A 24,657-nucleotide genomic window follows, 5' to 3' on the forward strand; every position below is an offset into this window, starting at 1 on the left:
AATTTAAACAGTATCTTTCTTCTTCTGATGTTCATTCTTCTCAATCCTGTCTTCCTCTTTGCCCACCTCATTCTTCATTTTGCTAACTTCTATAGGCATGTTCTACTACTCTCCCCTCAAAATCCAGGGTTTTTTTATTTTAAACTTCTAACGATCTTTTCACTTGCCATGCTTGCCTATCTCTTACATCCATTCCAGTGGTCCTCCTTACTTCACACTTGGAATGCTTTCAAGTTTAGAAATATATTTCAAGGTATTTAATCTCTGCTGATTATTTCTGTTTTACACATCACAACACCATTGACTTTTAAGCAACAGCAGAAACACTTAACATTTTTATTGTCAGATGGTAGTCACAGCCTTCATTCCTACATTTCACACCTTTTTCCAATTATTCTCCCTCTCTATGCCCTCTCTTCTTTGTGCTCCCCTATGGTTTTCATATATCCAGCTTTACCCCACATTTCCTGTATCTTTCCTACATTTGTTTCACTGCAATTCAATGTCATTCTCACCTCCTTAATGCTGGTCTCAGTTTGATCTTACTAAAAACCATATGCAAACACTGAAGTGCTGACAGCTTCGATACAAATCAACGATCCAGATCGCTGAGAGCACCATCACACACTTGAAGGAACTGCAGGTCTGCCTTCCTAAGCACATATGCTTGGGCTACTGCACAAATTTGACATAAAACTAGCTCTGGATAGCTGGCTCTTCTTTATTTTCAGACAATAGCCTACTGATGTTGATTTGCACATCAATCCTCCCCCATGCAGGTACTGGTTTGTGCAATCTCTCCCGGAGCTATCTGGGAGCAGGCAACAGTCACTGAACACCCTGACAAACAAACAAATGTACCACTGGAGTTCTGGACTACAGCCACAAGGACCAATTCCAAGAAAAGGATGGTCAGGCTCTTCAGGTCACCTCTAAAACAGAGTGAAATTATCCAGTAAAGGACAATTCAGCTCAGGAGTTTAAGAGGTGTCTTTAATTAGCATCCAGAAGAGAATCTTCTTTCTGCACAGGCTATAAATGAAACTAAATTGCTTGGCCTCTCTAGGCACAAGGCAGAGGGAAGGCTACTGCCAGTGCTTTTTGTGTAACAGAGCAATGTGCTGGCACTGAACTACTCTCAAGGTGACACAGACGGCCCTGCATGTCTGCAGAGCATTCAGACGGTATCGCCAAGGGGGACACAGCAAAGTCCAGCTAAAGGGAAAACATTAGTGCTTAATGAATCATTTTCCAGTATGAAAATCCTCCCTTTTATTTTAGGCTACAAGGGATTCAAACCCATGCCAAATGGCTCAGTCCTCTCATTTTATTTATTAGCAGTGCATGTTCGAGACGTAGCTGTTTTCTCTTATGTGAGCAGTTTACAATTACATGGCAGTTATATAACAAAGACACTCTGTCCTTTAAAATGCCAGACTTCTTTAGCAAGGCTTTAAAGAGGGGAACATCTAAAATAGAATAACCTCCCAACAAAATGCTGAAAACTTTACATAGAGAACTGCTCATGACAAGTATAAAGGAGCACCTAGGAAAAGCTAAGGAAGATACCACCAATACCAGGAGGACTTGAAGTCAAATCCACCAATGGGTAATAGTTATATGCAACAAAGAAAAAAGTAGATGATTTTTCACACATAAATACATTTCCTTTACATGCAAAAAGTACTTATTCTGCAATGCCTGCCTTCTCTTTGTAATTGCAAAGAACCTCCAAAATTACTTGTTCCAATTCTGAGAACAGACTTAGCATTTGCTGATTTCTGTGCTCCAAATATTAGAAACAAAACCCAAGGCTGCTTCTTTCAGGCATCTTTCAAGACTGGAGACATAGGTTTCTTAAAAAGAACTGCACAGTGAAGGAGCTAATAATAACAACAACGTGAGTCAGTACCTGTGATCGCCCTTCGGATCTCTCGTGCTGCTTCCTCCCGCATCTCAATTGAGGCTTGCTCACTATACCAGGCTGCATGTGGGGTACAGATCAGGTTTGGTGCATCCTTCAAGGGGCCCTGACTAAAGCTAAATGAAAATTTAAAACAAGATCAAATGACAAAAAAATATTGGGGGCAAGGGGAAAAGCAAGGTGGCGAATCCAGATGGATTTGTACATACACAGATTAATTTCTACAAGGCAAAAGAATTGCATTTCTATTTCTTACTGAGTTTGTTTATAATTCTGTTAATTTAATGTACTATTTAGGGTATAAATAAGCAACAATCACTTTTTATAGACTCAAAGGGTGGAACTTAAGTATAGCAGCAACATTAGCTTCTGTCCAATGCACTTACTGTAACTACAGTCACTGCCACTCCAGTTCTGGGGCAGAAATGCATAAAGGAAAACCCAAATTAATTTAGGATGCCATTCCATTTGTCTAGGTCAGCACAATTTCACTTTTATTGCATTAATTAAAAAAGCTCTTTCTGTCAGTATGACATATAATCATTTAAAGAAAAAAAATATCTTACAATTATTTCCAAATCAGAAGTGTGTCCATCATCAGCCTCAATGCCTTCTGGATAATTCAGGATTTTAAATTTTATTTTTAACTATTTTTTCTTTCCCATCCCTTTACAGAAACTCCACAGAAAGAAGGAAATTTACAGATTGTTTTTTAGGGAAAGCAATGAATCTGTGTAGAAGCGTTATCACAGATACGAAGTAGAGAAACTAAAAATAATAATAATAATGGAAACTTGCTCCTCCTATTCATTTCCAGTTTTAATAATCTTGCAGTCAACTGTAACAGGAGAGCAAATATTTTAAGACAAAAGCGTGCTTTCAGAGTTGATCATAATTCATAAAATGATAGATTTCATCTGTAGTTCAACAAACACCAAAATATCTGGCAAAACTCTTGCCTAAAGAGCTGCATGCTGCAATGAGATAGACATGCAGCACTGCAGCCAAAGGAAACTGTGGCTGTAATCCTGCAGCTGAATCTCTGCACATGGCATCTCCATGCACTAAATGGGGCTTCCTAGATGTGCAGTGGGCTGCTTGTGCAGATCCCAGACAGGAATTTGGAAAAATGTATGGAGCTGCAAGTCCCCTGAGCTGCTACACTGGCTTTGCACAGCACTACTGCATTGTAATGACTACCTTTAGGAGTAAATGAATCCAGGGTATGCATAAATAAAATTAATTATTTGTGATGTGACATCATGCCTCAGTAGGTATAAAAATTCTGACTAAAAGGATATTATTCTATTTTTTCAAAGGTTCTATTTCCCCCTCAAGCTGGAATGAGAGATACTGTCCTCTCTCCAGTCTTTAAAACCTGCCCTGAATCTGTTCTTCTTCAAAAACTTATGTAGATTGTTCCAGTTAAAAATAACAATTTTCCCTGCCCAGCCTGAAAAAGGCTTGTCACATGCAAGGACTAAGCTACAGCAGTCTGTTCTGAAGCCTCAAGGACATCTGAAATAGGCTCATTTTGATGAGGAGTGCTGATATCTCAATGCCAATGCCACTTAGGGGAGTGGTGCATTTCTGCCTGAACCACTGGACTTAGTAATTCAAAAACTCAGGCTTGTGCTACCAGCCCTGCTACTGACAGTAGAGTTACTACTCCCCTTATAAAGGGGAAAACAAAACAAAACCTGCACTCCGACAGCCTTCCTGAAACTTTTTTTGCAACCTCTTACACACATTTCCTGCAGAGGCAATCTGGACAAATATCTTTTTGCTTCAGAAAGGTGTCATAAAGCACTTCTCACACCACATCTCAGTTCTTTGCCTTTGAAAGATCCTGTTCAGGCATGAACTGGCTCCAGGGCTGCATCAGTGGCAAAGGTGCACTCTCCTCAAAGCCATGGCCAAAGCCGTGGCCAGGATTTGAACTCAGGTTTCTGCTATTTCTATTAAATAAACCCAGTTTTTGTTTTCTATTTCTTTTCAAGGAATTAAATCTTGGACGTCACTTTTTTCACTTCTAACCACATACACAAACTCCATCTACATTCGCATTAGTCCAGTGCTGCACAGATTCATGTTGCTTTGCTAAGGAGTATTTAGCTACCAAATGAACAGAAAACTCAATTTACTTGTTGCTGTTGATTGTATCATGCACTAAGACTTAAAAATAAGAAAGTGAACAAAATAAAAAGAAAAGAAAAGGAAAAGCACCTGAATGGTTCTGACTCATGTACATCTAAGGCTGCCCCTCGTATCCTTCCTTCCTTCAGGGCCTGTGCAAGTGCTTTTTCGTCTACTAACCCACCTCGAGCTGTGTTGACCAGGAAAGCCCCTTGTCTCATCTAGGGAAAGTTAAAAACAAGAATGATGAAATAAAAATAAATGAAATAAAATCGTTGTGGCATTATTTTTTACTCAAAAGAAGCATCCATTACAACAAAGGCTATTCAGCTGGTTTAAACTGTAACAGTTGTCTTCCCTTTCCATTGGAAAGTACCACCAAATGTGATGCTTCTAACATAAAATGCTATTTCACAGCACTTAATAACCTTTTGTTTCTTGTAAGTAGTGTCTTTTAATAGAAGCACTGTTTCAGATATTGTGCAGTACCATGATCAAAAGATACAACTGTGCATATGAAAGTGACAGATCATTTTATGCCTTTTTATTTCACTGTGAAATTGCATGAGACAGAAACTACAGCACATTCTTAAACAAATTCATATTTTGTGGCTTTCAACTTTCACACAAATAAAAGCCTACATGAATTTTTCAGAAAAATCAATGCCTTTGGATTTTCAAACACTTTTCCCTTTAGTTGCCAAAACACAGTAGATACATGCATTATTTATTTTTGTTACTTCAGCTTCCTCCTCCCCTGTGAGACTTTTCAAATAAAGGTCTAAAGAATCCTTCTATTATTCAATTAAAAGGCATGAAAATGAATTTGGTTGAGAACGCTGTGTGCCCAGGAGAGAAGCTGTGCTGTGCATTGTGCAGATTAGCATTGTAGATGACATAAAATCAGTATGGGGAGAACGACAACAATTTACACCATAATACATCCACAACTTGAAAACAAAGTGGCAGTTTAAATAAGAGAAATGGTACTGAAATAAACATAAATTACAACATCCTGCTTCCAGCCACCCTGGTATTTAATCTTTGACAGATGTCTCAAACACCTCTGTGTGCATGAAGGAAAGTGAATGCAGAGCAGGAACCATGGTGAAGATGAATTATGAAAATCTCATTTTGTACTGACTCTGTCTCTCAACATACAAATAAGCAAAACCCAACATTTTTACACCAACTCAGCTTCATGAAACCTACACATCAAACTAAACCTTAGGTAAATAGATTTTTATGCTCAAATACTGATTCAAAATGCCAAGTTCATCAACAACAAGGAGGTCTGAATACGTCAGTTTTGGTTGCTTTTTTCTAATGAGGTCATATGGAATACTATATGCACATGCTTGCAGTGTTTTCTAAAGAAAAAAACACACCATTATTTTAATGGCCAACTGCCAACTCTCTAGGTTTAATGTGGCCCTGTCTCTCTCCATTTGCAGACTCCTGGGCCTACAGGAGATCCATTCATACAGCAGAACCAAACTCCACTTACAGGAGCAGAACTAAAGGATGCTTCTCTCAGCTTCACGTAGTTAATTTGGAATCAGAACAGCAAAGAAACTGGGGCAGGATCTTAAGCTGGTCTGGTAACAAGAAGAGATTCCTTATGGGAACAATCACTACATCTCCAGTTCATGGGTCAGTTGTAGGAACTGAACCAAAACCAGCACAGGTGGGCTCACCCCAGAGCCACTCACAGCTGTGCAGACACACCATAAAGGCTCGTGGGAGCTCAAATACCCTTCCCCCTTCTGTGCAAACTGGTAACTTGAGTTGTAAGTACAGCCTGGTGTATTTGCAGGCCCTCTGAAGGACATGAACATTTTACTTAAAGTGAACCCTGCTAAAATCTTCTGTCCAATCTTGCTTGAGTTTTCATTTTAGGACTATTTACAAAACTCCAGAACTAACACTAAGACACATTCAAATCAAACAGAACATGCCTGCATAAATGCATTCTAGAGGGAATGAATTATGTGACTCATGATAAACTGTCAGGGTGGATGCAGCTGGAGATGATCTTTAACAATGGGTGGAAGCTTGAAAGAGCTTCACAGCTGAACTGCTGACATCTGTTAAATTCACCTACACTAAACCTGCAGAGCTGCTTTATAAAAGTATTGTGTTTAAACTGCAGTTTTTTCTCAAATCTGTATAACTAAAGATGACCTCAGTCTCAAGAGCACAAGTTCATTGAAACACTTCTCTGAGCTACTCTGGGACTACAAGGACAAGGAGGATGGCTTTACAGAATAATGATTAATTCACTAAAAAAGTTACTTAAAAGAAGACAGACACCAAATTTTCAAAGACACTTGAAGTCATTTCAGACTCCACAAATTTCAGGGTGAGACTCCAGTGAAATGAGATACAGCATACTTCTCTGTACTTTGTTTAAAAACTGGTTATGACATGAGCATGCAGAATTGGTCAAAAATGGTATGCAATGCTCTCCAGAAATTCTAGGCCAACTCCAACATCTGTCAGCCTAAATCAGAATATGCTCTACACAAACTGTGCAGTCAGAGGGGTTACAATTTCATGGGTTTCACATCCACTTTACTATCCAGAGTGCTTCACCCAAACTCCTACCCAAAGCAAGAACTATCATCTAACACTTTAATTAATCCTTACTTTGATCATGAAGGATAACAAATAGGAAGATAAATGCTTACTTAAGACACTTTCCAGTGCAGAGTTTATTACAGGCATTTAGTTTCAGATGGTATTACTCTGTTTTAACATGTTTTTCTTAGTTTGTTTCTCTGATTAATGTGCTGTGCCTTCTCCAAAGCTCAACACATTTCTCTGTCTCCACTCAAAAACTTCCTGTGGTAAACTGGCCCCAGCTTCACAACTGCTGCATAATAAAGTGACCAAGGCTCCGTGGTCCCATGGAATTCAATGTGATGCTTTTTGGGTCTAGATGTCTGCTTGAAGAGACATCTCACCATGTAATAACCACTGAATGTACCCAGCCATACAACGGAAGACAATATTCAAGGCAGGGTGACAGAGCTCTGGTCTCTTTGGTTTCATTTTAAGCTTCTTAATTTTTTAGAGTTTTAAATCCCAAATCCTGATTTTATGTTGTGATGGATTTGCAAAATCCTTAAACTCAAATCAATAATTGTGTCGTACTGTCAGTTTTCTGCCATGATCCTACATGACTGTGGAACGTGTTCAGTAAGTTCTTCAGTTCTAGAGTAGTAGGTACAAAATATTTCTCAGAAGACAAGCAGTGATTTTACTGCAAAAGAGTGCTACTGTAATTGTTACCAACATATAAACCCCCTATATATACATATATTTGTAAAGAACAGCCAAATAAACTATTCTATCTTAGGGCTCCTTTCCTCCACATTGCCTCCATTTTTATGTCTCAGTGTTTTACTTCTGGCTGTTACCTACACTAAAGCTGGAGTCAAACTTTTCCATTAAGTGTCTGGCTTCTATTATCATATTTTTCAACAATGGAGCAGTTACTACACCCAGATTTTGAAATTATTTTATTATTTTGTGCATTACCTACAACTTTATGGAGAAGTTAGTACTAATTCCAAGAAACATTATTTTTCCCAATAATGCAATGCTGTAAATCAGCTCCATCCTTGAAGTGCTCTGTGAGCATCGGGACTGAGCACAGGGGGGAGCCATTTAGTCATAATCCTTAAATTGCATCAAAGGAACTCAAACTGAGGGACAACAGTGAAAGACAGAATTGCTACCTGAAAATACACATGCAAAGGAAGAAGCTACTACAAGACACAGAAAAAGTGCTTTTACATCAATGCCACTTCATTAAATCTGAGTGATATTAAGAAGAGTGAATTATTTCCACAAATGCAATGTTCCTGAGCCAAAAAGACAGTAAAAAGCAACAATACATAAACAACCAGCTAGTTCCTAATCAATCATAGACCTGTTTGATCTTAGAGCAGCAGAAGAGAAAGATTTCTATCAAATGAGAATCTACCAATTTACAGAAATAAATGCTATACAGAGCTGGCAACCAGCACTGGTGTGGAGGGCACCCACAGAGATTATTACCTGCTTTATGGTGAAGTCATTGATAAGATGATGATTGTGTTCATTCAAGTTGCAGTGCAGGGTAACACAGTCACTGTGGAACAGCAGGTCCTGCAAAGTGCTCACCCGCTGCAGTCCCAGAGCACGCTCCATGCCATCCGAGAGGTATGGGTCATAGAAAATCACACTGAAGCCAAAGGCTTTGGCACGTAGAGCTACTGCTTGCCCAACACGCCCTAGAACAAGATAAACACACCATGAGAGCAGATGTGAAGCAGCTGGTGGGTGTAAGGTGGCCTCCTCCTGCCCAATGGGAATGCTTGTATCAGACGGTAACGCTTCGTGCAGCAACTGCAAGGGCAGAAAAGGGAGGTGCCTCCCATCCCACTCAGAATCATCACTGGGATCAGAAATGGTACATCTGGACTGTTTCACACTGCCTTGAAACAAAGCAGGAGGTTTGCACCTTTTGTCACCAGATATGTGAAATGCCAGAAGATGTCACGTAATCTGCAATAATCTGTGTAACGCAAGGCTTGCCTGCTGGGCCTGTTTATGGCAAAACACCACTGCCTGTGAACACATCCTGCCAAGGGCTTATCCTTACCCATGTCAAACCAGCTGGCTTTAATAAAAAGCTATAAAATTAATCCTCAAAAATGGATGCAATAACAGATAATTTGTTTAATCTGAAGCACAACCATTTTCAATAAATGGAATCTCCTTTCTGGTATTTTCTTTCATTTTGAGTAACATCCTTCCAGCATTAAAATGCCTACAAGAATCCATCATCTAAGGCGTTAAAATAAATTTTATTCAGCTACCTGAATGATAAATAAACACAGATGATCACATGGCATCTAGTTAAAAGGACTGCAGTCCCACTTGGAACTGACACTGAACTTTGCTTTTTTGTTCCACTTCCCTTACTGTCATATTTCAGAGCTGTGCCCAGAAGTGCTGTATGGGCATGACTCCACACCACATGTACCAGGAGGCGTGTACTCCCTTTGACACATTACCAGTAAAACAGAGAGGAAAAAACCTCTGAGTACATCTAATGAGTTACAGGCATTTTGAGGACTGAGAACTAACACACTTTTCAAGTTAGAAGCTTACAGAGCAGATATTCACATTAGAGAACTACAAATACTGGATATAAAGATGTTTCAAAAGCATCACTTGACACATCATAATAACAATGCCTAATTTGAAAAAAACCAAACCAAAAAAGTCAAAAAGTTTTCTTTTGTAAGGTCTAAGTTTGTTCAAAAAAGCATCAAATCAACCCAGGGAAATCCCATCTCTTTCCCACTGTGCTTGAAGGGATTTCCCTCTGCTTTTCAGTTTCTTTTTGAATATACTTCAGAAGCCACAGGAAGAAAGGTTTTTGCTGATCACTTAATGTGAACACAGCAATTCTGCAGTGCTTATTGACAGATGTGCTCAGAATATTAAATAGTAAATCAATCTGACAGGGGCTGTCTGCTTCTCTTTGGGGACACCAGGTTAGAATACTTCTCAAAATCTTTCATTTCAACACTTGCATTCATGTTATTTGTTTGCTTTCCAAGCTGTTTTTATAAATTTGAATTAGAAAATTTTCAACACAAACACTGTATTGTTTCCAAATTTTGGCATGTTCACAGCTCAAGAAATCAGTCACACAACTGTAAATATTTTTTTTTTAACAAACCATATAACTGTTACTCCAGCTCCATTCATTTTCACATGCAACATTCTGTCATCTGTTCTTTTTTTTTTTACACTTTTTACAACACTAATACCTGAGGGGATTCACAACAGCAAAATCTCTTACAACAGCCTCTCCAGTTAAAGCTACACTTCATTCACCCCCACCCAAGCTAATAAACCAAAGCCTTTTTCAATGGGCACAGAAGTTTCCTTTAAAAACACTAGGGAATTACATCTCTATTTCTAACCAGAATTATCCTATTACAAATATTTTATGGGATAAAACTCTTCTGCAATTGACAATTCTTATTTAGTCATTAAACAAGTACACAACTGGACACGAGGAATTTGCCAATTCTTTTTAAATTACCATCTGACATAAGGAACAACCACGAAACTATGACCTTCTTTTTTCCTTTCCTGAAAACCTTTTATTATATAAGACTCTCCTGGGCATGAAGGGTGGTTCAAAACCTACCTCAACACACTGAGGACAATACAGAACACAAAGTATTCCACCTTTGGGACAACGCTATGTTAAGAGCATATCAAATTGTTATGAATAGTCATGGCTGCTTCCAGGGAGGGCAAAATCTTAAGCTCAAAACCCAAAATTAATTTATTAGTCAGTAGTGTGGGAAAAATGCAGAAAATGAATGTCGTATACAATTGCAAAAAAAGCAGAAAGCGACAAAAATGTATTTTCAAAGGAATTAAAGTTCTAGGAAGGTCCATTCATCATTTCAGAAGACAGGCTCAAACACCCATCTCCTGTTACAGCCTCATCCATTCAACTCCCCTGCAAGTCCTCCCAACTCCCCTCAACCCAAATGTCCCAATTTATAGGGACCTTTATAGACCTTGACCCTGCCAATGCCCTGATCTGAGTGTGACAGTACAGCAGCTGCAGGTCAAGGACCTTGCTCAGCCCTTGGGCAGTGCACACTCATCCTATGCTGGTATTGCAAAGTTTTATAAAATGACCTTGATACCATGGAAATGATGATGATGACCTGCCTGAAGACTTCCATGGAAAGAAAAAGTGCTTTCACTTAGCAGTTCTTCCCTGCTATGCAACAGCAGTGGAGAATATCAGTAATTTTTCCTCCTTCTTGGAGAACTCAGAAATGTGGAGAGTGCTGTTCTGTTACACTTCCTGCTGAGCACATTAAGAGAGCCAGTAGGACTGCTAAGAGTAGATCATTTACTGCAGAATAATACCACCCAGCTCTTAAGCCTTATTTAGTTATAGCACAGGTTAATAATTTGGCCAAGCATCTAGGTATGACAGTGGGACTACTGAGAGAACAGAGCAGGTGAGGAAAGACAAACTGAGTGATGACATTCACTGTGATGTGGAGACAAATTTATTTAAAAGAATTTCACCTTTCTTGGGTGAGGAAATGCATTAGTCATTAGACATCAGCAATTCTCACTGAGAAGGAAGGGAAAGGGAGTGTGACTTCACTGCTGTAAAACTGTCATTAGAGCAGAACCAGGGCCAGATGTCTATTCATCCAAGTACTTACGTGCTGCTGCTCATAAATATTCCTCCTTAAAAAAACCCACAAACCCCTATATTTCTAGATATAAGGTGAAAAGGTAGCTTTTTTTTTTCTTTTTTAAATGCAGGCCTTATTATCCACACTTGTGATGCATCGCTTAAAATGTAGGACACCAGATACTAATAAAGATTAAAAGTGACAAAGACAGCTGTTCAATTATGTGATATTACTATTTATGTAAGGCTCAAAGAATCAGACATTTCACAAAGACAGAAAGAGGCACGGGCTGTGCCTCAAGGAGCTCAGGGGCTAACCAAACAACACAACAATGAGGGATGGGATCCAACAAGCACATGAAGGAGGCATTATGCTGTTAGTCTCTGCTTATCTGCAAGCTCAATACAAGCAGAGGATGAGAGATGGGGTTAACTTTAAAGGAGGAACACAGAGTAATAGGATTAAGCAGGACAGACCAAGTGTCAAAGCAGGAATATGCATGAGAGGAGGGAAAGAGAGTGGGTGATGGAAAGAAGGCAAGTGAGTCACGAAACTTGGCTAGATCAGTGGATAAGGAAGTGAGTAGCTGAAACTTTGGAGACACAGTCATTCCCTAGCACAGAGATAGGCACGAGCTAGGGTGTTTCTCTTTGGCAAAGAGTAAAGCCCAGGAGCAGATGTTAAGAAGGTTTGCTGTTAGCTCTTGCAGCAGCAGTGATAAATTTAAGCAACCCACTGCTGAAAAGACCACAAGTCTTAAGACAAGAATAGAGAAACACAGTTGTAGTTGAGAGGAGATGATCTCAGACACACTGACAACAAGGGACAGAAACTGAGACACGACACAGAAACAGAGGAAAGGGCTGAGCAACAGATGATAACTGTTTATTTTATGTGTAATACATTCACTTCATAGCATCTGGGTGGATCATCACTTCTGACACGGACATGTCTAAATAATAAACTGAGGCAAAACTCCAAATGTGGGGAGAGGCCACTAGTGAAGAAACACAACCTAAGGACAACAGCCTTTGGTTGAGTCTGAAACTCAAGACAGCTAACATCTTGCAGTGATCTGTACCAGAAAAGGGTGCACAACAGCCTAAGTGCCTGAAGTGCTCACACAGGAATTCTGGTAGGTCTTCTAGGTCTACATTTTTACTCTTCATTAATACATAGATTCATAGGAGTTTGTTAGAACACATCTGACTCAAAGTGTTGTGCCTATTCACACACATGCTCAAGAAGGAAGAATAGAAGTTTTCGAAAGTGACTTTACAGTTTAGTATACTTTGAAATTTTGAATATTCTATGATAGGAAATAGACAGGAACAACAAAAGGCTAGAGATAATGACTGGTCAATAACTGCAACAGAAGCATGCCCTTAAAAATCAGATTTTACTAGCCTTTTTAGTGTAACATGCACACAAAAGACTTGCTTTTTGAAACTAAAACCAAAACCTAGCATTTTGTAAAGCTTTATAAACATACTGGCAATCTGATTACCCATTTATTCCTCTATACTTTTCAGTTATTGAGAACAAAACCAGCAAAACTCACTTAAGGAAGTCAATGATGAAAGACTTTTTCTTTCTAATCTCAAGTCTGAATTTGTTCAGTAGAAACACCAAACTGAATGACAACAGCACAGGTATCTCCAGCAAATGTGCACACTGCATGTGAGCCAAAGCTTAAGTTTCAAAAACCAGGTATGCATTTCCATTCTGGAAACATTTTAAGCAACTGTCTATGATTTGGGTAGAGATGCTGTGACTGTGAGCACAATAATCACTGTGTGTTTATATGAGATGCATAATTACATTAGTATAGACTTCAGAAAGCAGCTTCATGACTAACTTATTGAAAATCATATTTTCAAGGCAATTCTTTGATTGTGAGGATGGTTCTGGAGTACTGCATGCTCATTTAAATGAGTACTATGTAACACTAGGTTATTTTCAGTTTCCAAAAGTAAGAGTTCGAGGCTGGAGATACTTGACAGCAATGTGTAACTGGAGCAGTCATTTAAATATGATGCTTTGTTGTCAAAATCATATTACTAATTCCTGTGGATGAATAGCACAGCAATTACATCCACAGTCTATCAGATCTGTGTAAGACAAGCACATGACTGAATAATTTTTATATAGAAACTGACTTGCTTGTTTTTCTTCTCTACTTCCGTAACAGACAGTAATTAATTCATCTCCAGCAAGCCTGTCCATCTGTTGGATGTTGAAAAACATTTAGGGTCACTCAGAGAGGTAAGTAGGTGATTTTATTAGGTCTGGAAACATTTCAAAATTTCTTGCATATATTCTTCCTCTCATTAGAACTGAAATACAATTTTAGATGCAGTTCAATCAAATGCACACAATAACTGCTCTGCAGGATGTTACTGAAGCAAAGACTTTTTAGTTACATAAAAAACTGTAAAAGGAAAAAAGTCCAAACAAAACCAGATATGAAAGTGGATAAGGGATAAAACATACACATGTAACTGGGCTGAGGTAGCAGGATTCTTGTCCTGGAAAAGGGAAATGATGATGTCTCCTCTTACAAGCAGTGTGCCTGACAGCAGGCAATATGGCAACAGAAAGACATACAGAAACTCAAAGAACTGAGAGAACATTAGCAATAAAACAAGTTTTCTGAGGAAAATGATTATGTTTAAAGGGAAAACATTTCATAATACATAATTATCAGGAATGAATGCTTGACAGGGAGTGAACAAATGTTCCATTTTTACAGCTCAAATCTTCACTTTTTTTTAAGCAGCGGGCAGCAAAGAGCACGAAACCACGTACGAAGCCAACGTACCTAATCCAATAATGCCCAAGGTCTCCCCTCGGATGCGGGCAGCTCCCGAGGCCACTTCCCGGATCTGTTCCACGCTCTGTACCCTGGTGCCCTCGCGCAGGGCCTGGTGCAGCCAGGTGGTTCTCCTGTACAGGTTCAGGATGTGGCACATGGTGGAATCTGCCGTTTCTTCTACGGAGGCGGCTGGCACGTTACACACGGCGATCCCTGCAGGCAGCGGGGAGAGGATGCCAGTTGCCAAACAATGCTTACTTTTTTTTTTTCCCATTTAACAGCAATACAGGAGTATGATGTTTAAAATCACACCTATTTCAAGGTGTCTTGCACAAATACTAAGTTTCTGACTGTAATGGCAGGCAGAATACCTGACATAATAGTTGACAAGTATGTGCCCATTTATTTCTCTGATTTGTTATTACTAATTATCGTGCTTTTATTTATTGCAAACTAAGGCAGATAGTAAACAGGCCACTGAAACCACAGAAGGAAAGCACAGAAGATGTCTGATAGTTTAGAACGTTGCAAGCATTTTACATTTCCACTGAGCTTGGTGCTTTGAATAACCAAGAGACCTGCCTTGCTTTCAACAGTGTGGTCTATGATCAGAGTTTAGGTTTAATTGTGTGAGTTAGCTTTCCAACACTGGACAAATACCCTCCCAAAAGCTATCTGTGCAAGTTCCAAAAAGGATAAAATAATTTATAATGACAGCAACTCTTATGAAGCCTTCACAGGATGACTGTTAGTAATTTCACATCATGTGTAAGTAATCATGATACAGGAAAGGACAATCTGTTACACATTGCTCAGGGGTTTTTAGAATTACAACAAACAACATCCCAGGCCTTTCCTGGTCCCCCACATTAAAGGGAACCCATCTAATCATCAATAGAAAATGCAAAATCTGCTTCTACATGGTATGCAAAGGTAATGCCAAATAAGTCCATGTTCCTAACAGCTGAAAAGTCACCAGCTGAAAATAGCATAACATCAAGCAGCCGAAAGTGTTACAGACTTCTACAGAAAACTGTGGAAGGTGGATTATTATTCAAGACTCAGAATAAGCCTACTTTACTTCAAAAACGGATGAAGACAACAAGTGATTGTAATTACATGCAAGTTATCCCATTCTGCTTTTTACCTTCCAGTACTCAGTACAGAGCAGTTAAGCAAAATGCTTGAAAAATTTTGTGTCTTTTATGACTTGTCTCTCTTCAGTCTTTCCATGTACTGCATGTTCTCTCTCTAATCACCAGCTCCCACAAATGTTTGTGTCTCAGTTCTGCTGACTGAGACAACAAACAACACGCAGTATAATTTCATGGTGGAGAAGAAAAAATAAAGTGTTTTGTATCCTAAAAACACCCAAGAACTGTTTTTACTGTTTGGGATTTTACATAACTAAATATTCAGTAAGTCCTCAGCTAATACCAGAGTATTTTAGGAAGCAAAGAAGAAGAATAAACATTCTCTTCAAAAACAGCATCAACAGTAATATGAGAAATAATAAGCTCATGCTATATTTATCTATGTTTTACATTCAAATGCCTTTATTCTGCTGCCCAGTACTTTTTTACAGCTTTCTCTACATTACTAAAAACCTGCACAGAGAACTTACAGAACTATTTTTCTTTCCTCTGCTGTAGAGATAAGCCTGTCTGCTGAGTCACTGCCCTTAAGACTTACACGAAGATATACCAGCATCATTTGCTGGAATATTAATCTTGGCATCCTGCTAACATCAATGGTAGAAAGAAATTCACCATTTTTAAAATGGAGAAAAAAAGCTTGACTGGGAGGGAGAGGTGAAAGACTGAAAAATAACATCCTCTCCAAGAACCTCACATTAAACACTTGCATTTGTTTATACAAAAAAGTCTTTTTCATGGAGGAACAATGCAGGTTTTAGATGGCAACGTAAATTAAATAAATGTGTCTCCTAATAGCTGCCATCAACAAAATTATGCTTTAAAAGCAGCTTAAAGAATTATATTACGTATTTGGGAAGAGGAGTAATATACCTTCTTCCCTAATAGGTTTCCTCAGGAAACTGAGGGAACAAAAGTCAGATAAATCCTCTCCTGAACGGCAGGAATTTATTTTTCCCAATTTTTCTTCAACTCTAAAAGCAGCTCATTTTTGAAAGGCAGAGACATAACAAACCACAAAAAACAGCAAGAGAGAGGCGAGGAAATGAAGAGACATTTCACATGGGAAAAGACAGCACACTCTCATCTCATATCCACTGATCAATGCTCCCTTCCCTTTTCCCACTGCTTTCAGTGATTTTGTGCACAGGTTCAATGCTGAAAAATGCAGAAGTCAACAGGCATTACCTGGGCTCCCACTGCACTTGCATCCAGCTACACCCACAACCTGTATGTGTTTTCTAGTCAACTATCAATAAAGTGCAGGAAAAGCATGTTTTATCCAAGAGACACATATTTTCATGCTTTGGAAGAAGATTAAAAGAGCTAATATAAAATAATGCTTAACAGAAAAAGCTGGTAACAGCCCCATGTGCCAGCTCTATGAAAAATAAGTTACTACAGAAGTTCAGAAATAGTTGGATTCTGGTCTAAATCTACATTTCAAAAGCAAATCAAAGTCTTTTATAAAGAGCAGATCACTCTCACATTACCTCCTTAAGATATCTGTTACTTACACCAGTTCAACAAAAGGAAGGCTCTTTGTCTCAGCAGTATTTCATTCCAGCCATTTCACTCAAACTTAATATTAAAATCAGAGATTTTACTGTAACCTTTCCACCATTTACTGGCTTTTGACAGAGTGGACAATAATATGTTGTAAACTAAAGGATACACAAACAGGTCAGACCCTCAACTTTATAACTCAGTCTAATCACAAGACAGGAACTGAAAGCTGAGGAAGGTGGCCATTTAACATTTGAACAAGAATTTCCCAAATCTGCTGTGTATTCCAGTTTGAAGAATTACGTGGCTGCACTTAGTTTGTAACTTGGGTTACAATACAGCATAGAGACCTGCAGAAGAGACAGCCAGCAAACCTTCAAAGATCTTCCTCTTATCAGGGATTTTCTCCACAAACTGGGCTCCTGACTGGTCTGAGCCTTTGATCTGCACCTACATTTTGGCTTTTGATCTAGGATTTTACCCCAGGCCAATCTCTCCACACACACAGGTTTTCTGAGGCTCACAACCCATGTCTGACTGTGGCACCAGTTAAAGCAGGCAAAACACAACCTTGCACACTTTAAGCCCTGACCTGATCTTTATAAAACTCAGCAAGGAATGGTTAAGGCTCTGCCACCATTACAACAGGTGAGTATTTTTTTATCGTAAGCTGATAAACAGACCACACTACAGCTCCCTCACTGCATCAGTGGGACTATTGCTAGAACTAAGCACTGCCACACTGAAATAAATGTTTCCAAGATCTTTCCAGAGCATAATGGGAAAAAATACTTGGTTCTCCACAATCTTGGAAAAGAAACAAAGAAAATCTTTACTCCAAGTGGTAGGCTGACCTTTAGATTACAGGTAGGAGATAGTTTAACCTAAAGTAAGAAAAGTACAGATCAGATGGTTGCTTTTCTTACAGTCAAACATCAAGCACCATCTCTTCGGAGTTCCAGTAGCTGAATTTATTCTGATGAAGCAACAACTGATTCTCCTGTAAAATTGGTATTTCTATTTTATGGACTGGTTTAGTACTAAATTTCATGCATCATAAATAAGTCTCAGACAGTTGATAAAGATCTCATTTTTTATTCAAACAGAAGTAGTATGCCACAGTGATGGAATTATATTTTGTAATTAGATTATAGCAGTAGTAGTTAAAATATACAATTGGAGTAAAAAAGAAAGAGATGAAAAATTATGGCCTTACTCCTTGGGTTTATATTGAGCAGGCAGATTGTCATCCTGCCACAAAGCTGTTAATATTATCACTTAATTAACTAATGCCAGTATCTCCATAATGAGTTTTATACTCTGATGGGAAAATTATACAGCTTACATATGATGCTAGTATAAAATACACAGAAAACATTAATACAAAGATTTAGATGCTATCAGATTTCTGGAGGCAAGTAGAAGTTGCAAAATAAAGTCTGTAATAGCCATACCTAAATCTCCAGCAGATTTGATGTCAATATTATCAAAACCACTGCCAATTCGGACAATTATTCGAAGTGCTTTAAATTTCTCCAGGTCTTCTCGAGTTAAAGTTATAGTGTGATACATCAGTGCACCCACTGCTTCATTTAGTACCTACACAAAAATGGAAGAAAAGAAAAAACAGGTTTTTTTTTTTCTTTCACAGAATCTCAGCTTAATCTCATACATATATTCTCAAGTACAAAAAACAGTAAAAGCATTAAATACAGATTCAGGGGTTTTTTTAAAGGTTATTTTTCCAAGTATCTCCCAGCCTCTTGGTAAGTCTTTTTCATCTGAAGTCTCCATTCTAACATGATGGGATCAGCTTCAGAAGAGCTAAGTGATCTGTACTTGTGTTCTTAGAAAGAGGGAAAGCTCTCCTCATTCCCCAGGAAATGCTCTGCAATACTGACCCCAGTACAAGTGCCACTGGACTGCATCTGCACACACACAAGCAAACACTCCCACAAACAGTGAGTATTTTATGATTAGGCAGCCCATACTCAGCTTTGAATGGAGTAACAGAGCAGTATCTCTTGAGCACACACAGTGGTACAGGCATTCACTGCCCTATGAAACCACTGGGTACCTGAACGGAAAACATTCAGTGATCACAAACCCCTTCAACAACAGAGACTGAAACTGGTCACTTCACACACAAAACCAGAACTGTTTGCCCAAATAAGCTCTCGCTGATGGAAACTGGATGTCACATAAATTGGTATTAACTGAGATGCCAAATTTGACATTATCCAGGAAAATCCAAATCCTCTGAGAAACAGAAATTGCATGAAAGCAAAAACGCTGCAGAGAAAACCCCAAACTTGTGAGAGCATCAAAAAAGCAAAAATAATTAGACAGTCAGAAGCTCCTGACAAATTAAATTATGCTAGAGTGCATCCAACCTACACAACAGCACCTAAAACAATGGTGTTTGAGTAAGGAGAGGGAGAAGAGAAGGGGTGTGGAGAAGGGAGCAGTTTTGAATTCTGCTACCAAACTGTGACACTACACTCCACACAGCTGATAGGAATTTACTTTTCAGACAGCTGAGAGTATTTTCCTCTTTATCTGAAAATTGCACGATTTTACTTCTTCAAAACACTTCCCTGTGCTTGCACCTTCAATGCACTAGCTAATATCCTAATGGTTCTACAAGACACAAAACACGCACAAATCACTGCAGTAGCTAAGCCAGCTGTAATGACTTCAAGAGATTCCTATGACACACTTCACATAAAAGTGCTGCAGAGGTTCTAAATTTCTTGTTCAGACTTTTGAATCTGGTACATGCACAGATTCTGTCATCTGAATTATTTCTGCTCATATGAGCATTTCGTAGTGTAATGCAAGGTCAGTAAAAATAATCAACATACGTAATTTTTATAAAACCCTTGCAGCAAAGCAGAGTCTTGCACACAGAGGATTATAATTGCTGGAACCCAGGATCTGCAACAGTGTTTAAAAATACATAAAGAAAAAAATTAAAAGAAAATAAAATCAAACTCCATAAAAAATGAAAGAAAAGCACTTATTACTGAATACTTCACAAAATTATTTATGCTATTTCAACAATGTTTCTGGACTGAGAACTTCAGTTTTAACTCAGATAAAGACCAGATTCCTTTGAGCAGAATTTGCATTTACTAGTAAGAACTGCAAAAAAAAATTACAAATTACACATCCTTCAAGAATGCAGCTACAACATAATTCAAAGAGCAGCTGTAGGCTCAGATCTTATAAAATGATTACACACACACAAAACTCCTTGATTTTAATGGTGCAAACAAGTCCTTTGGCGATTACATCCAGCAGCTCCCAATCAGAAAGACTGCACTCACCAGCATGTGCTACCTTGAGCTGTTACACAGGACTAATAAAAACCCAGCATGGTTTTTGGGTTTGCTTCTCCACTGACATTACAGCTGGCATGGACCAAGCCTGAGATATCCTACACAAGAAACAGTCCCTCTTAGGACCAGAAAGCCCACCTAAAATGCCCTTAGGTTATTTCTGCTCCCACTAGAGGCTGAAATAAAGTTGTTCAAGAATCAAGTGATCTGGAAATTTCCTCAAATTCAGTTGCAGCACTTGTTGCTTCAAGCCTCAAGGTCAAGTTATGATATCCTGTCTATCTCCAACAAGCCATGTCCCCTACTCTGTGTTGTATCATTTCTTTTCCCCCACCCCTCCCAAGGGTTGTTCTGGATGCCTGTGCTGCAGGAGAAAACATCATCTGTGTAGCTGTCAGATAAGCAGAAATTGAAGCTTAGAAGTTGCAAGGACACACCCTAAGGCTCTGTGACAGCCAGAGCCTCCCCTCCCAGACTGGAAAAGGCCCACGGTGGGTGTATTTTGGGGGTACAGATCTGCCACTGCTTTAAGGACTGCATCCAGCAGGGGTTACAGCACAGCTGAACTGGCTCAGACATTTGTGTTTTAGTATCAGAGTGATTCACTTTGGGAAGCAGATTTTCATTTCATAACCATGCATATTTTATTAACTCAGCCAGTCAAGACTGGCATTTGGACTCTAAGAGCACTGGTGTGGACCCATCATGAGACATTTTTTGGGCCCATCTAGGTTATGGCTTGGCACTAGGAGGAGACAGAAAAGTACTGAAAAGCCTGGGAATGTGTTCAATAAAAGGGAAAATATTTCCTAGCTATAGCTTAATGCTGACACTAGCCATTTCCACAGGCAGTTATTTACCCATCACATGGGATATGGAACAAGCAAATGCAAGTGACAAATCTCTTAGAATTTCTTTTTAGTGACTGAGCCTCTCCTAGGATTATGGGCTAGTTAGCAAGGAAATCCACTGCTAAAAATGTAATACCCTGCAAGTGTGTTTTATCACATTAATTTGATAATTTAATTATGCTACTGCTTTTTGCTACTGGACATGTGATAGAAATATGCCAAAAAGGCAGAAAATAATAGCAGAAAATCTGCAGTTAGAAACATTCAGCATTCATGAATGTCAATAATGCCACTTAGAGTTAAAAAAAACAGTGAAATATTCTGTATTTTGGAATTATTTGCATAAATTATATTCTCAGTCATTACATATATTAAATGCACACAAGGAAGTCTGACAAGTCTTTCAGTGAGTAAAACATAACACACGAAACTGACATGCAGCATAAATATCAACAATTCCAGAAAATGAAATGATCTTTAGAAAAAAATAACTGTGCATATGAGTAATTTACTGATGATTTAACAGAAGAGATGGATGTATTGAGAAAATCAGGGAGAATATGTGATTTTTTCTCCATCATTTTCCATAATGAATTTAATCTTTAACAAATTCAAGAACAATTTTATTACAAGGAGATCAAACTTGTGAGCGAGATAGCAGGCAAGGCAGAAATTCCAGACCAGCCTGAGTATGTGGCAGTCAGACCATGCTCTTTGATGATTTCTTGCAAGGAAAAGCAATGGAAAAACCTGACAGAAAATGAGCAGAGTCAGCTGTGCTCCTCCAACAGCCATTCCTGCTTCCATCACACTGCAACTGTGCCCTCTGGGAAGAGAGGATCCGAGGCAAAAGCTGAAACACGGGACATGAGTTGGGTTCTTTCTGTTACCAAATTATTATGGAGCTCACCTGCCTGATTTCTGTGCCTTCAGACTTCCTTCCAGCTGAAGCTAGAGCTCACTGTTGAAAGTCTTTGTCATTCCCTATTCCATGAGCTGACAGCTTTTCCCATCACAGCAGCTTGGACAGGTCTTTCTGCTGTTCTTCAAGCTCAAAATGACTACTCTGCTTTCACAACATGCCAGGTCACCAAGGCTCTTAGGAACAGTTGACAAAGTAGTAGGAGACATTTCTAGTTCCAAGAATTTAACAAATCCTGAGTACTGATTATCCAAACTTTAAATCCTTCCAAATGTTTTCCCATCTACATTTTTTTTCCTCCTTCTTTCAGTACTACACTATTTTAGCCATCATGCCAAACATCACACAGTCACCACTGTGACACACACATCTCATTAGTTGGGAACTCTGAGCATCTTGCTTACTTTTACAAAAACATAAATCATAACATGCTAAGAACTAAACAGCAAGGCCTTCTCTTCTTGGAGCATCTCAAAACACTTATAGATTTGAGTATGAGAGGCTTATCCCAGACACTCATGGATCAAATCCAGAGCATAGAAACATAACACAATACATGAAATTCAAAACCACTTCAATGCAGAGACAAAAAAAAATTACATGTTGAATATGAAAAAGTCTCCATCTTAAAAACAAAAATCATCACTAGAAAGTGCTGTATTTAATCCAGTTCTAGAAACTACAAAGTGTTGCATTTCTTGGACTTGAAATTTCATGTGTCATCTCTAAAAAAATTATGTTCCAGTGTCACCAACAGACTTGAAATATTTTGCACATTTGGGTGGAACAAATGTACTTCACCAAACAGAGTAGGCCTTGCCTTATTTAACTTGCAAAAAGCAGCTGCATGTTGAATTTGTAACCAATAGTCTGTCACATGGGGAAGGCTGCAGAGACTCAGAGCTGCTCTCAAATCCTCCCTACAACACTGCAAAGGATCCATGTGAAACCAGCACCATTAAAGCTAAAAGGAAAAGCCAGTGTGCTCAAGTGGTATTTAGTGGCTCTCCAAAGCTCTGTTATATTGTGCTGCTTTTTACAAGTTCCTGCTTCTCTTTACAAGCTCTCAGCCCCCTGTTAGGCTCCTATGATCCATGGTGCTGTCAGTAACCCACTTATTTCATATAAACTTTACTCAGCCAGGATACTCTCTAGTGAGGACCCCTAAACATTAATACTTGAGTTTATACTGTCCATAAATACAAGTATAAATATTTTACACAAACATAAACAAAACTTACTTGCAGGCTCCTGAAAACACACCCTCTAAAAGCCTATATATCCATACACTATATAAACTACATATATATACATGTGACATATATATATATGATAGTGTATTTCTAGTTTTAACATTAAAAATATATATATATACAAACACATGCACACAACTGCATAAATAACCTGTATAGTCTACACACACCTTCCTTTTAAATACTATATTGAAGCCAGTCCTTACTGACCATTACATGCAGCTTTAATGACAGAAGTCAATTTGAGAACATAGACTCTGAAAACGTTTTTACTGAATAAAAGGCTTCAATGAAAAATCTTTAACAGGAGTTCTGTGTGTTAGTTTGTCTATTAATAGGGCTGAATTGTGTCTATTCATAAGGCTGAATTCAGGTCAAGTCTATCGGACACTAGAATGGATTGAACATCTATATCAAGGAGTATTATGGAGTTATGGAAGTCACTGGTGACAACTCAGCCCAGCTCTTTCCCAAGTCTTTCATAAGGAGTCTGATCTAAAGCTCATTCAGTTTCAGTACATTACAAGGTTTTGGATCAGCTCCGAGGTGACAACTTACTCCCAACCAGACCTTATTGTTTAGAACAAGGCTGCTTCCTTTCAATCTGTGTTCTTTGAGAATTTAAATCTGATGGAAAACTAACATGCTTCATCTGCATCATGAATATAAACAGCACTGATGGTGTAAACACAAGCTTTACTGCTAAACAAAGAACTGGAAGCTTGAAAAATTACCTCACTTAACCATTGCTGTAACAGGGACAAATCAAAGAGCTGAACAACAGCACCATCCTGAATTTGTTTATATCAGTTTCAAAACATTTGTTGCTTTTCAGCTCCTCTTTGAAATGGTCTTTGATAAAACTGCCATCACTAGAATTGTTTCTACATTTAATTCCTATGTGAAAGTGTGACTGAAAATTTTCAAGTTCTGTTAAACAGGAAGTTCAGATTAAAGTTTTTTTTAAACTTAAATCTACAAATATGGAAATGTATTATCCTTTTGAAAAGTACGTCATGTTGGGCTCAGAAAACAGGAGTCAAACGATCTGACACATTCTACCTCAATCTCTGCTAAGGCTGGGGCACAGGTTTACCCAACAGACTCTGTTCCCACCTCCATCCAAGGACTACTCACTGCTTTCATCAAGGTTCTGGTCAACTGGGTAAACGCTTGAAGCTGTAAACCCAGTCAACCACACACTTTTTTCTTCTACCTGATTTGCAATAAGATGTAGGAAACTACAAAATTACAGAAAAAAGACAATGAAAAAAATGTACTCAGCCTCAAATCAACTCTTGAATTCTCTCCAGCCAGTACATTTTGTTTCAAAGACCATTCCTAATCTGTTGTGCTTCCTGTCTTTTCATCTGGGTTTCCAAGAATCACTATTTTCTCTCTCTCTGGCTGAGATGCCTATTACCAGCTCTTGCACATTGTTTACATTTATCCCTCTCGATCTACACAGCACCTACATGTTACAGAGCACACAGCAAAGGTCAGGAAGGCCAAAA

General features: G+C 38.6%; 1 protein-coding gene across 9 annotated transcripts in view; it reads right to left on the reverse strand.

Moving 5' to 3' along the window:
* Positions 1-24,657, reverse strand: part of CTBP1 (C-terminal binding protein 1) — a 237,330-nt gene that overhangs the window by 8,931 nt on the left and 203,742 nt on the right. For all 9 annotated transcript variants that reach the window (XM_041468671.1, XM_041468513.1, XM_041468595.1 and 6 more), the window contains 5 exons: positions 18,231-18,375; positions 14,123-14,329; positions 8,126-8,340; positions 4,151-4,281; positions 1,913-2,040 (listed from right to left, as the gene is read on the reverse strand). In XM_041468671.1, coding sequence (XP_041324605.1) covers positions 1,913-2,040; positions 4,151-4,281; positions 8,126-8,340; positions 14,123-14,329; positions 18,231-18,375 — 826 coding nt within the window. The remainder of the gene's footprint in view (positions 1-1,912; positions 2,041-4,150; positions 4,282-8,125; positions 8,341-14,122; positions 14,330-18,230; positions 18,376-24,657) is intronic.

This window comes from Pyrgilauda ruficollis, unplaced genomic scaffold (genome assembly GCF_017590135.1).
Source record: "Pyrgilauda ruficollis isolate IOZ18807 unplaced genomic scaffold, ASM1759013v1 scaffold1, whole genome shotgun sequence".
NCBI classification, from domain to species: Eukaryota; Metazoa; Chordata; class Aves; order Passeriformes; family Passeridae; genus Pyrgilauda; species Pyrgilauda ruficollis.